The sequence below is a fragment of the Erythrolamprus reginae genome, chromosome 3 (assembly GCF_031021105.1).
Source record: "Erythrolamprus reginae isolate rEryReg1 chromosome 3, rEryReg1.hap1, whole genome shotgun sequence".
Lineage (NCBI taxonomy): Eukaryota > Metazoa > Chordata > Lepidosauria > Squamata > Dipsadidae > Erythrolamprus > Erythrolamprus reginae.
In genome coordinates, this window is record NC_091952.1 from 231,014,872 (window position 1) to 231,029,455 (window position 14,584).

Consider the following 14,584-nt stretch of genomic DNA (forward strand, 5'->3'; position numbering starts at 1 on the left):
CGGCAGTAACTGTCCTCCTCCTCTTCTTCCTCCTCCTTCTCTCACCCAAATTCCGAGTTTTTATTTCTTTCCTAATGGGTTTGCACACATTATTTGCTTTTTCATTGATTCCTATGGGAAAAATTGCTTCTACTTACAAACTTTTGTACTTAAGAACCTGGTCATGGAATGAATTAAGTTCTTAAGTAGAGGTACCACTGTATATATTTTTCTTATGGGTCTGGCTTTTTAGGTGTAGCAATTGATTTAGAAGAAGTTTTTATTAACTTATTTCAGTACACGTTGTGCTAACCAAATTGATACTTAAAATAGTATTTTTCTGTCTACTCACAAAATGAATATGCAAAATTAACTATTTCTACTAATGTTACTAGTAAAGTTTAATAAAATGTCACTTCTTTACTGTGATCAATCTTTAATTATTTCTTTCTTTTTGCAGGATCCAAAAGAATAAGTGATAGTGAAATCTCGGACTACGATTGTGATGATGGAATAGGAGTAGTGTCAGGTAAAACATCTTGAGACATATTTTTAAAATTCTGAAATATTATTTTTCAACTCCCCTTTCTTCAATTGTGTCTGAATGAAAAATTGCCATGCTTATTTTTTGCAATATTTTAAAATAATTTGCTAATGAAAGAGTTCATATTAGTTATTTTATTTATCTGGAAGAATTTGTTTCCAAAACATAACTCATGCAACTACATTAGAAAGTAATTCAACCTGTGGTGTGAATTTCCCTATCTCTAGGAGGGGTAGGTGGGCAGGGAATGGAGCCACTTTAAGTCACTGAGTAGTTAGGCAGATATAGTTGATAGGGGAATTGAATTCTCTAGATCAGTGATGGCGAACCTTTTCCCCCTTAGGTGCCGAAAGAACATGTGCGCGTACTATCATGCATGCACGAGTGCCCACATCCATAATTCAATGCCTGGGGAGGGCAAAAATAGCTTCCCTGCCCCCCGGAGGCCATCTGGAGGCTGGAAACGGCCTGTTTCCCAACTTCTGGTGGACCAGAAGGGTATAAACACCCTTCTTCATCCCCTAGAGGCTCTCTGGAAGCCAAAAACGCCCTCCCAGAGCCTCCCTGTGAGCCAAAAATCAGTTGGCCAGCACAAACATGCATGCTGGAGCTGAGCTGTGTGCCATCAGATATGACTGGGGGTGCCACTGTGGCACCTGTGCCATAGATTCACCATCACTGCTCTAGATATTGGGATAGATTCTTAGGGCTTTTGTGGTATGGAGAGATCAATGAAGCAGTGGAAGTGATGTGCCGGTGCCTGGAGGCCGTTGGGGTATGGATGGGTGTCAACAAGCTCAAACTCAATCCAGACAAGATGGAGTGGCTGTGGGTCTTGCCTCCCAAGGACAATTCCATCTGCCCGTCCATTACCCTGGGGGGGAATTATTGACCCCCTCAGAGAGGGTTCGCAACTTGGGCGTCCTCCTCGATCCACAGCTAACATTGGAACACCATCTTTCGGCTGTGGCGAGGAGGGCGTTTGCCCAGGTTCGCCTGGTGCACCAGTTGCGGCCCTATTTGGACAGGGAGTCATTGCTCACAGTCGCTCATGCCCTTATCACCTCGAGGTACGATTACTGCAACGCTCTCTACATGGGGCTACCTTTGAAAAGTGCTCGGAAACCTCAGATCGTGCAGAATGCGCCCGCGAGAGCTATCGTGGGGCTTCCTAGATTCGCCCACGTTTCTACAACACTCCGTGGCCTGCACTGGCTGCCGATCGTTTTCCAGTCACAATTCAAAGTGTTGGTAATGACCTTTAAAGCCCTTCATGGCATTGGACCGGAATACCTCCGGAACCGCCTTCTACCGCACGAATCCCAGCGGCCAATAAGGTCCCACAGAGTTGGCCTTCTCCGGGTCTCGTCAACCAAACAATGTCGTTTGGCGGGCCCCAAGGGAAGAGCCTTCTCTGTGGCTGCCCCGTCCCTCTGGAATCAACTCCCCCCGGAGATTAGAACGGCCCCCACCCTCCTTGTCTTTCGCAAGTTACTCAAGACCCACCTATATCGCCAGGCATGCGGGAATTAAGACAGCTCCCCCAGGCTTTCTTATATTTTATGTTTGGTACGTATGTGTGGTATGGTTTTTAAATTGTTGGGGGTTTTTAATATAATTTTATTATTAGATTTGTTCCATTATTATACTGTTTTTATTATTGTTGTGAGCCGCCCTAAGTCTTCGGAGAGGGGCGGCATACAAATCTAATAAATTGAATTGAATTGAATTGAATTGAATATGTATGCCCTGGCCTTGGAGATGGGAATAATGGATGGGTGTAGAATAGGTGAAGAATTGAGAGGAAAGAAGAATTGAGAGGAGGAACATACCTGCAACAATGGGCAGAGGAAGGCTGGCAGGAATTGGGGCATGGCTCATTTAAGCACATTTGGTCCACTGCTTGAAAACAATCTCATTGTTTAGCCACCAACCCCCACCACTGATTCTTGGTTATCAGAGATTTAGTGGCCTTGGTTTCACGCTGCTCTTGGCTGCTAATTGATACTTCTTTCTTTACATATTGCCTTTCTTACTAATTTTTATAAGTATTTATTTATTTTATTTTATTTATTTTATTTGCCAAACTAGTATTATAGTACATATTAACAAAATATAACATAAGTAGAACTTAGTAATAGAAAGGATAATAAGACGGTAGGACAAGGACATTAGGCACAAAAGTGCATTTATGCACGCCCCTTATAGACCTCTTAGAAAAGGAGGTTGATTGTAGATAATGTAAGGTTGAAGATTTTGGGGGTGGGGGAAGCAACAACAGAGTCAGGTAATGAGTTGCAGGCGGTGACTACTCTATTGCTAAAATTGTATTTTCTGCAGTCAAGTTTGGAGCGATTTACATTCAGTTTGTATCTATTACGTGCTCTTGTGTTGTTGTTGTTAAAGGTGAAGTAGTCACTGACAGGGAGTACATTATGATGTACGATTTTATGAACAACAGTTAAATCAGTTCACAGACGACATAGTTGTAAATTTTCTACATGTAGTATTGGAAGTCTGGAGGAGTAGGGTAATTTGTTATGTGAGGAGGAGTGAAGGACTCTTCTTGTGAAGTATTTCTGGACTCCTTCAATTGTATCAATGTCTCATATGCAGTGTGGATTCCACACAGGTTATCTGTATTCTAGAATAGGTCTGACGAATGTTTTGTATGCTCTGATTAATAAATCAGTGTTTCTAGAGATAAGTAGTATTATAATAGAGACAAATAGCTGTCCTCTTTTTCTTATTTGTAACATTTGTTACATTGATTTCCAAATGTGCCAGAACAGACAGAAATACATTTAGAAACATAGAAACATAGAAGACTGACGGCAGAAAAAGACCTCATGGTCCATCTAGTCTGCCCTTATACTATTTCCTGTATTTTATCTTACAATGGATATATGTTTATCCCAGGCATGTTTAAATTCAGTTACTGTGGATTTACCAACCACGTCTGCTGGAAGTTTGTTCCAAGGATCTACTACTCTTTCAGTGAAATAATATTTTCTCACGTTGCTTTTGATCTTTTCCCCAACTAACTTCAGATTGTGTCCCCTTGTTCTTGTGTTCACTTTCCTATTAAAAACACTTCCCTCCTGAACCTTATTTAACCCTTTAAGATATTTAAATGTTTCGATCATGTCCCCCCTTTTTCTTCTGTCCTCCAGACTATACAGATTGAGTTCATCAAGTCTTTCCTGATACATTTTATGCTTAAGACCTTCCACCATTCTTGTAGCCCATCTTTGGACCCGTTCAATTTTAGAGATCTTTAATTTAAATACTTAAAAATCATTTAGGATAAGGAATTTTCTCAGTATTAATTGGTAGATATTAATCAGCTACAAGTGGGAGGGAGTGTTTTGCTGTTCCACACTGCTACTGGTGCAATGTGCACGCAGCTCTAGTGTGAAGTTTCCACAGTCTGTGTTAATTTGGAGAGCCATGTCTGCTGGTGTTGGTTGCTGGTGTTAATTTTCTATCCTGTTGTCACTATAGAGGGTTTTTTCTTATTTGTTTAGCATTAAAGTTTTCAGTTAAGAACCTTGAACTCAAACTATGTTCATCCTGTTCTTATATTCTTAATGGGTATATTAACTTGATTACATTTACTACGTCTTGTCTATTTTTTATTATTTATGGAGGACTCTTTTAATTTTATGTTTATAATTTTTGTTAATTTATTTAAAATCTGTTTTTGCTGCTCCCCTCCTCCCACATATGCAAATAAGTCATCATGTGCAATTTTATATTTTAGTAAAACTGCACTAACAAAAGTTGTAGCAGCCCTTTGGTATTAATATTACTGGCAATAACATGTATGGTCCTTATTCTATCTTCAGGTGAAACATAGTGATAAGGGCTTGATAGTTGCTGTCCTTAATGGCAAATGCATTGGACAAGACAATGCCTGTTTTATTGTTTGCATTTATATAATTATGGTTATACAGTCTTACTAAAACTTCCAAAATGCAAATGAACAGTTCTGATTGATTCTTAAGAATATGGTTTATTTATAAGGACCAGGCAATTCAAGAATTCACTATATTCGTATTTCTGACAGCCATCCATCCAGCCTATGTTTAAATACTTCATTTTTCCAAAAGCAATTACTTTCTTACTAATGTTTCCCTATCTATCATTAATACTTGTGAGTACAGTCAAATGCTGTATAAGTGGCCTTATAGTAGTGACAAATGGCTGTCTTATTTCCCCCTCCACTTATTTGAATTAGAATTTTTAAAAGTAAAAAATGGGAGGAACTGTGTATGTACTTTATTTCTAAATATGGAAGATTAGAGAGAAAGGCAATTAGAGCTTTTCTTTAATTAAAATATTTAAAAACTACTGAGGATAAAGAGTTTCCTCAGTATTAATTGGTAGGTATTAACTTTGTAATTTATTTACTGTAAATAACCACCGAATTTGTGTTCTATTTTTATGTGAAACTATCTCATTATGTTTTCAAGAACATTGCCAGGCTACTATTATTTCTTAGTGAGTAAAATATATATTCCGCATGTTAAATATTTTCTTATGTAAACTACACTTACTTCCATAAATCTTGGACAGGACAGCACAGCACAATAATGATTAGAGTTTTTAAGCAAGACAGTTATCTTCCCAATGCTAAAATAGACCTTTTTTTATAAATGAAATTTCCACTTATAGAATTCCTGCCTCCTAGGCAAATTATTGAAAACAATGATACAATGAACTGAACCATTGTACAATGTTAGATGCAATATACCAAAATCCTGCCTTATACATTGTTCTATCGAGCTCTCTGGCAGAATCGTCCCGAAAATTCACAGATACAAATTTCAGACACACACACGTTTGAAAATTCAAAACAATGTTCTTTATACCGAAAATTCAAATAAACTAAGCACTCTTTTTGTATAGCAAAGAGCACTCATCTCCAAACAAACTGGTAATTGGTACAAGTCCCTTATCAGTTCTGAGATACTTATCTTGCAGCTGTGAGGCAATTCACAGTCCTTCTTCTTTCACAAAGTGAAACACACTTTGCTCTGGTTTAGTTTCAAAGCGGGGAAAAATCAGCACACAAAGGTCGAAGTCAGCAAGGCAGGCACGAAACACAACGATCAGATAATCCTCCACAATGGCCAAACCCACAGGCTGCTATTTATAGCAGGCTCACTAATTACCACAGCCCCACCCAACCACAGGTGGCCTCATTTTCTTTGATAATAATCTTTCAGTTGTTGCTGTCTATGCATCGCTCTCCGCATGCATGGCTGTGTCATTAACTCTTGTTCCGAATCCAAGGAGGAGCTAGATAATTGATCTCCTTCTGAGCTGTCTGCCACACTCTCCTCCCTGTCACTCATGTCTTCTTGGTTAGAGGAGCCTTCATCAGCAGATTCCACCTGGAGAAAAACAGGCCTGTGGCAGGAGCTGGGCCAGAGCTAACCACAACATACATAAAACTAACCCAGCTAGGAGGGCTAGTCATTCTCAGCTACTACTAAAGTGTACTTCCAGGCCACAGTAATTACACATTTTTCAACATCAACAGCCGTAGATCAGTTCTGTAGATCAAAAAGTTATGTTTGCTTAATGCCATATGATGACTACCTGGTTATAATACCTTAATTATGTCTTCCTCTTGCTGCAGTTTGATTTTTGAAATTGAATGACTGAAATTTAGGGAAAAAAGAAATAGAACCAAATATAATAGCAGTACTATTAGGGTGGGACATTTTAAAAGTAGTAAAATCTGCATACATTCATTGATGCATTTTATTTGTAGTCGAATCTTCAAACAAATGCTATTAGCCTGCACCATAGTGAGCTATGACAAATTATTTTTCCTTTACTCGTCCGCTTTAAAAAATATTGTAATCAATTATTTCTCATTCAAGAATTATTTTGCAGTGCAAATTATACTCTTTTAGCTATAAGACTGTACACTAAATGCAAATGCAGTCCTTCTGTTTCATTTCCTTCTCCCTCCATGCCTCATTTTCCCCCCAAAATTAAATGCTAAATTCCAAAATTTCCCTCAAAATTGATTTTCCAGGTTTGAATCTCATGGCAGGAAGAGAGACTTTGGAGAAGCAACAAGGACCAGAGAAGTCTTTTGCCATTTTTCTGTTGCAAGTTACCCCCAAACTAGCTGCAACATCTATCACCCCACTGATTGTCAGGGTTGATTTGGCTGATTTGGCTGACTTTTAGGCAGGTATCACCTTTTGCCCTTGCTACTCCATATTCGTCCCTCTCGAAGCTGTTCCTATCTGGCACACGACAGATAAAAGGAGTGTACCAAATTTTGGGTCAGTGGTATAGCTCAAAGTCCAAGAATCTGAGCCATCTTCTACATCAGTGTTTCCCAACCTTGGCAACTTGAATATATCTGGACTTCAACTCCCAGAATTCCCCAGCCAGCGTCCAAATATCTTCAAGCTGCCAAGGTTGGGAAACACTGTTCTACATACAGTATATGACTAGCCTACAAATGAGCCGGGGTGGCGCAGCAGGTAGAGTGCTGTACTGCAGGCCACTGAAACTGACTGTAGATCTTTAGGTCAGTGGTTCAAATCTCATCACCGGCTCAAGGTTGACTCAGCCTTCCATCCTTCTGAGGTGGGTAAAATGAGGACCCGTATGCTGGCTCTGTTAAAAAGTGCTATTGCTAACATGTTGTAAGCCGCCCTGAGTCTAAGGAGAAGGGCGGCATAAAAATTGAATAAATAAATAATAAATGAATTGTGATGGTTCTTTTGTTTTAGATTTATTAAGTTACGTTTTTCTGGTTTCCACTTCTTTTATACATTGTGTCATGGTTTTTGAGGTCCTCCTTTGCGTTTTTATAATTTTGCTTATAATAAAATCAGCAGTTTATATAGGCTCGTTGACAAATTCCCCCAGCTTTCAGGTTTTTAATTAAGAATACAGGAGGGTCCGTTAAAGCAGTGTTTTTCAACCAGTGTGCCGTGGCACACTAGTGTGCCGCGAGACATGGTCAGGTGTGCCGCGAAGAAAGAAGCTCAGGTTCCGGTCTCGCAACTTTTTGTTGAGAGAGTGAGAGTGAGAAAGACAGAGAGAAAGAAAGAGAGAAAGAGAGAAAGCAAGAGAGAGAGAAAGAGAGAGAGAAAGAGAGTGAGTGAGAGAGAGAAGGCAAGAGAGAGAGAGAGAGAAAAGGAGAGGAAGGGAGAGAGAGAGAGAGAAATGAGCAAAAAGGGGAGGAAAAAATAGAAATGAGAAAATGATTGAGACAGAGAATGAGAGGAAAGAGAGAGAAACAAAAGAGAGAGAGAAGTGACTCTTGATTTAAAGCATATGATAAAAAGCACCCAAAGAATAAGAGAGAAAAAAACCCTCACCTGTTTTTGGAAATGGTTCAAGAGTGTGTATACAAACACACACACACACACACAAGGGTGGGGAGGAGACAGGGATGGAAAAAGAGAGGAGAGTATCTTAGGGTGTCATTTTGTGTCATTTTGGTGGGTCGTGTGCCCCAGGATTTTGTAAATGTAAAAAATGTGCCGCAGCTCAAAAAAGGTTGAAAATCACTGCGTTAAAGGACTTCCCTCTGGGAAGCAATGAAAAGGCATAATGAACACATTACATATAAGTAGCTTGTTCTGAATTAGCACTTTCTAGATGAGGGGCAGCTTTATATAAAATATTCATTTTATATACCATTAATTTTATTCATCTTTATGTTTTTAGCTTGTTCAATAATGGCTTTCTCCCTCGTGTAAATGAAGATTTTTTGTTTAATTTTGTTGCTTACCACTGTATGCCTATGGAGAAATTATATCAGTAAGAATAAGTAGGGCACATATCATCTTTAGAAATTACAATCAAAATTCTGTGATGGCAGGAAATATTCTGTGACATTACCTCAGGTAAATAAGGAAATCAGTTTTGTGAAATCAATACTGTATTGTGTATGCTTCTGCTTTCTATACCTATTTGGGAAAGAAATAAAACAGTAACAGAAACCTATTTCAGTTTTGGGGTTTCCAAAATTATTAGCTGACTCTTGTTGAAATGAATGGCTTTGTTATATGGCTTTTTGGCCCTATTTGACAGTCTACTTTTGTGAATTTATGTGATTTGATGTGAGCAGTTTGGAAAAAAAATCTACTGTCTATGCTACTTTAAAAAAAACCACAGAAAAAATAAATCAGTAAGCCTCTATATTTCTTTCAGCTTTTTTTCTTTTTTGGCAGATTACAGACATAATGGAAGAGATCTTCAAAGTTCCACATTATCAGTGCCAGAACAAGTGATGTCATCCAATCATTGCTCTCGATCAGGCTCTCCTCACCGTGGTGACAGTATAGGAAGAACTAGATCATGGTCCCCCAGTGTTCCTCCATTACAAAGGTAAATTGTAGTTGAAACTTGTACGGGAAGGCTGGGGGTTCAATATAAAATACAATGTGATAAAACATGACTTTATATAAACAAAATTAAAAATGAAAGAGGGAAAACCTTAAACTGTTTATTTAAAACAAATACAGTGGTATCTCGTCTTACGAACGCCTCTTCTAACGAACTTTTCGAGATACGAACCCGGTGTTTAAGATTTTTTTGCCTCTTCTTCCGAACTATTTTCACCTTACGAACACAAGCCGCTGCTGCTGGAATGAAGGGGTTTCTTTTTTTTTTCTTTTTTGAAGAAAGAAAAGGGAGGGGCGGCTTGGAGACGGAGATTTTGCATTAACAAAGCTAGGAGAACAGAGTGCTTGCAGAGACACTTTAAGGGTGTCTTTTGAAGAAAGAAAAGGGAGGGGCGGTTTGGCGACGGAGAGTTTGCATTAACAAAGCTAGGAGAACAGAGTGCTTGTAGAGGCACTGAAAGGGTGTCTTTTGAAGAAAGAAAAGGGAGGGGCGGCCCCTTGCCTTTCTTCCTTCCCACTTACCCTTTAGCCTAGCCTTGCTTCTTCCACCCGCCCCCTTTTGCTGCTCCTCCCTGCCCTCTGTTCACCTCCCTTCTAAAGTTTGGGATTTTCCTGAAGGATTTGAACGCATTATTTGCTTTTACATTGATTCCTATGAGAAACATTGTTTCGTCTTATGAACTTTTCACCTTACGAACCTTGTCCTGGAACCAATTAAGTTCGTAAGACAAGGTATCACTGTACTTTGTTTATAATGATCTATTTTATTGACTTATTCATGCAGTAGAACCTCTGGTCACAATCATAATTTGTTCCATAACTTTGGTTGCAACCCGATTTGGTTTGAACTGAACCTAACCAAAATTAATGCAAGTGCCCAGGTCAATTAATGGGTGGCCACAGGCGATCACTGCTGTTTAATGCTTACATGGCTGTGTTTAATCGCCACCCGAGTATGTGTTCATGGTCAGTTTGAAAAATTTTGTGAATTTTTGGTCGGAACCCAATTTGATCATCATCAGAAGCATTTGTGACCAGAGGTTCTACTGTATTTGTCAGTGTTTATTTATTTAGTCATTTATTCAATTTCTATAGTCACACAGTTCAACCAAGTGATTCTGGGCAACTTATAATTCTAAAATTCTATAAAAATTATATTTTATATTTTATGTAAAAATTATAAAACATTAAAATAGTAAAAATGTCCACTAAATAAATTATGTATAATAGTAATATATAACATTTATTAATTCTTCATTGATGGATTTATATAAGTGATGGCGAACCTATGGCATGGGTGCAGCAGATGGCACGTAGAGCCATATCTGCTGGCACGCGAGCTGTTGCCCTAGCTCAGCTCCAATGTGCATGTGTGTGCTGGCAAGCTGATTCTTAGCTCATATAGAGGCTCCAAGAGGGCGTTTTTGGCTTCCAGAGAGCCTCTGGAGGAATGGGAGAGGGTATTTTTACCCTTCCCAGCTCCAGGGAAACCTTAGGAGCCTGGGGAAGGTGAAACGGGAGCCTACCTGCCAACCTGCCTTCCATTTAAGACCTGTATATTGCACGAGTCAAAAAGACTTACTGACCCCTCACATCCTGGACACAAATTGTTTCAACTCCTACCCTCAAAACGTTGCTACAGAGCACTGCACACCAAAACAACTAGACACAAGAACAGTTTTTTCCCAAATGCCATCACTCTACTAAACAAATAATTCCCTCAACACTGTCAAACTTTTTACTAAGTCAGCACTTCAATTTCTACTAGTTTTTTCTCATCATCCCTATCATCCTTTTCCTCCCACTTAGGACTTGTTGTTTGTATGCTGACTTTTATTAATACAGTGGTACCTTAAGATACGAACCCCTCGTCTTACGAACAACTCGTGATACGAACCCGGGGTTCAGAAAAATTTTGCCTCTTCTTACGAACTTTTTTCGAGTTACGAACCTGCATTCGGAGACTGCTGGGAAGCCCCGCGGCTGTTTTAAAAGGTAACAGCCGGGCGGCGGGGCTTCCCAGAAGCCTCCCGAACGCCGAGGCAAAATTTTGCTGAACCCCAGGTTCGGTTCGGGAGGTTGCTGGGAAGCCCCCCAGGCAGACTGCGACCTTTTAAAACACCCGCGCCGCTTCGCAGCTGTCTCCCGGAGCCGAACAGCAAAGCCTGAAGCTGAACAGCAAAGCCGAACTTCCGCATTCGGCTCCAGGAGACACATGGGAAGCGGCGCGGGTGTTTTAAAAGGTCGCAGCTGGCCTGGGGGGCTTGCCAGCAACCCCCGCACCCCGAACCCGGGTGTGGGGGGGTGCTGGCAAGCCCCCCAGGCCGGCTGCGACCTTTTAAAACACCCACACTCTTCCCTCACCCCCGCCCCCGCAAGGCATCGCAGCGACAAGCGGGTTTTTCCGACGCGGGTCTTATGCGCCCGAGCCGGGTTTCCCCCCACATCCGGGCCCATGCACCTGTTCCAGCGGGCTATTTTCCGCCGGTAGTAACGCAGCGCCTCCTGCCCGTTGAGCAGCTTCTCGGCCGGTCTCTCGGGGGTGCTGTAGAGCGGGTGCGCGAATAGCCTCCTCAGCTTGGAGTGGGGGGGCCTGGCTGCTCAGGTTGGCGGGCGGCCGAGTCCGGAGCTTTGGACCGGCGGCGACGGCGGCTTCTTCGGCGGGGCAGGAGCAGCGGGGCTCAGCCGTCTCCGTGGCCGGACCGAGGCGCCGCCTCATTTGGGGCCAGAGGTGGAAGTAGAAATCGGCGCTGAGCAGCGCCCCGAGAAGCAGCAGAATGAGCAGCCGGTCGCGCCGGGTCCCCAGCATGGTCAGCGCCAGCGGCTGGGCGAGAAGCAGGCCGGGCGCGAAGGCAGCGGCGCACGGGCGATGCCGGGCCGTGGGTGGGAAAGGAAGGCGAGCCACGCGCCTGTTTGGCCACGAGAGCCCGGGCGAGTCCCGGCAGGGCCTCTGCCCCGCTGCCGCCGCAGGAGCAGGTGGGGGAAGCCGAGGCAAGGGAAGCAGCAGGCAGCGCCCCGCTTGTGGCCGAGAGGCGACCGGCTGCATCTTTGCCCGGTGGCCTCTCCCGAGTAGGCAGACCGTGCCGCCTCTGGAAGGATGGACGCGTTGGGCGTTTGTTTGCATCACGTGATTGACCGGGTGAAATAAAAGATCTAAAAATCCCTTGTCTCCCCAACCCGGATTTTTAGATCTTTTATTTCACCCGGTCAATCACGAGATGCAAACAAACGCCCAACGTGTCCGAAAGCCAGAGACTTTGGCTAGAGGTCTCTCCGACGAGCTCCGGTTCTCGTCGGAGAGACCGCTTGCCAAAGTCTCTGGCTTTCGGACACGTTGGGCGTTTGTTTGCATCTCGTGATTGACCGGGTGAAATAAAAGATCTAAAAATCCCTTGTCTCCCCAACCCGGATTGAATACGGGTTGGGGAGACAAGGGATTTTTAGATCTTTTATTTCACCCGGTCAATCACGAGATGCAAACAAACGCCCAACGTGTCCGAAAGCCAGAGACTTTGGCTAGAGGTCTCTCCGATGAGCTCCGGTTCTCGTCGGAGAGACCGCTTGCCAAAGTCTCTGGCTTTCGGACACGTTGGGCGTTTGTTTGCATCTCGTGATTGACCGGGTGAAATAAAAGATCTAAAAATCCCTTGTCTCCCCAACCCGGATTGAATACGGGTTGGGGAGACAAGGGATTTTTAGATCTTTTATTTCACCCGGTCATTCGAGATGCAAACAAACGCCCAACGTGTCCGAAAGCCAGAGACTTTGGCTAGAGGTCTCTCCGACGAGCTCCGGTTCTCGTCGGAGAGACCGCTTGCCAAAGTCTCTGGCTTTCGGACACGTTGGGCGTTTGTTTGCATCTCGTGATTGACCGGGTGAAATAAAAGATCTAAAAATCCGGGTTGGGGAGACAAGGGGTTTTTAGATCTTTTATTTCACCCGGTCAATCACGTGATGCAAACAAACGCCCAACGCGTCCATCCTTCCAGAGGCGGCACGGTCTGCCTACTCGGGAGAGGCCACCGGGCAAAGATGCAGCCGGTCGCCTCTCGGCCACAAGCGGGGCGCTGCCTGCTGCTTCCCTTGCCTCGGCTTCCCCCACCTGCTCCTGCGGCGGCAGCGGGGCAGAGGCCCTGCCGGGACTCGCCCGGGCTCTCGCGGCCAAACAGGCGCGTGGCTCGCCTTCCTTTCCCACCCACGGCCCGGCATCGCCCGTGCACCGCTGCCTTCGCGCCCGGCCTGCTTCTCGCCCAGCCGCCGGCACTGACCATGCTGGGGACCCGGCGCGACCGGCTGCTCATTCTGCTGCTTCTCGGGGCGCTGCTCAGCGCCGATTTCTACTTCCACCTCTGGCCCCAAATGAGGCGGCGCCTCCGTCCGGCCACGGAGACGGCTGAGCCCCGCTGCTCCTGCCCCGCCGAAGAAGCCGCCGTCGCCGCCGGTCCAAAGCTCCGGACTCGGCCGCCCGCCAACCTGAGCAGCCAGGCCCCCCCACTCCAAGCTGAGGAGGCTATTCGCGCACCCGCTCTACAGCACTCCCGAGAGGCCGGCCGAGAAGCTGCTCAACGGGCAGGAGGTGCTGCGTTACTACCGGCGGAAAATAGCCCGCTGGAACAGGTGCGTGGGCCCGGACGTGGGGGGAAACGCGGCTCGGGCGCATAAGACCCGCGTTGGAAAAACCTGCTTGTCGCTGCGATGCCTTGCGGGGGCGGGGGTGAGGGAAGAGCGTGGGTGTTTTAAAAGGTCGCAGCCGGCCTGGGGGGCTTGCCAGCACCCCCCCGCACCCCGAACCCGGGTGCGGGGGGTGCTGGCAAGCCCCCCAGGCCGGCTGCGACCTTTTAAAACAGCTGGAAAGCCGTTTTTGGGGGGGGGGGTTTGGTTGCACGGATTAATTGACTTTACATTGTTTCCTATGGGAAACAATGTTTCGTCTTACGAACCTTTCGTCTTACGAACCTCCTCCTTGCACCAATTAAGTTCGTATCATGAGGTATTACTGTATTGATTGTTTCTTTATTGCTTATTTGATCCCTGTGACAATCATAAAGTGTTGCACCACATGATTCTTGACAAATGTATCTTTTTCTTTTATGTACCCTGAGAGCATATGCATCAAGACAAATTCCATGTGTGTCCAATCACAATTGGCCAATAAAGAAATCTACCTACCTACCTACCTACCTACCTACCTACCTACCTACCTACCTATCTAATCTATCCACTGGGCCCACCAGAAGTTGGGAAATAGGCTGTTTCTGGCCTATAGAGGGCCTCTGGGGGGTGGGGAAGCTGTATTCGTCCTCCCCAGTTATTGAATTATGGGTGTGGGCACTTGTGCATGTGTGATAGTGTGTGTCCACGCTCTCTCGGCACTCAAGGGAAAAAAGCTTCACCATCACTAATTTACATAATATAAAGAAACTAGATAATGACATACACAAAGATTAGGTAATTACATAGAATGATTAAAATACTTTTTATATTAGTGTTTATCATCTATCATCATTTAGATAAATTTTATGTCTAGTAGCTGATGACTCTCCCATTTGAGTGTAGTACTTTTAAAAATTCTGTTTAATATGGAGAGTTGTAAGCATGCAAGACAGCTTTCTGTACACAGACAAGAAAAATGAGGTGAGAAAAATATACAATGGTCTTATTAGAACTGTGG

General features: G+C 43.8%; 1 protein-coding gene across 29 annotated transcripts in view; it reads left to right on the top strand.

The window, feature by feature from the left end:
- RIMS2 (regulating synaptic membrane exocytosis 2) overlaps positions 1–14,584 on the top strand; it is a 361,362-nt gene that overhangs the window by 198,331 nt on the left and 148,447 nt on the right. For 24 of the 29 annotated variants that reach the window (XM_070748179.1, XM_070748182.1, XM_070748176.1 and 21 more), the window contains 3 exons: positions 440–508; positions 8,740–8,896; positions 11,699–11,701. In XM_070748179.1, the coding sequence (XP_070604280.1) occupies positions 440–508; positions 8,740–8,896; positions 11,699–11,701 (229 nt within the window). The remainder of the gene's footprint in view (positions 1–439; positions 509–8,739; positions 8,897–11,698; positions 11,702–14,584) is intronic. The other 5 variants (XM_070748173.1, XM_070748178.1, XM_070748174.1 and 2 more) reach the window with 1 other exon arrangement.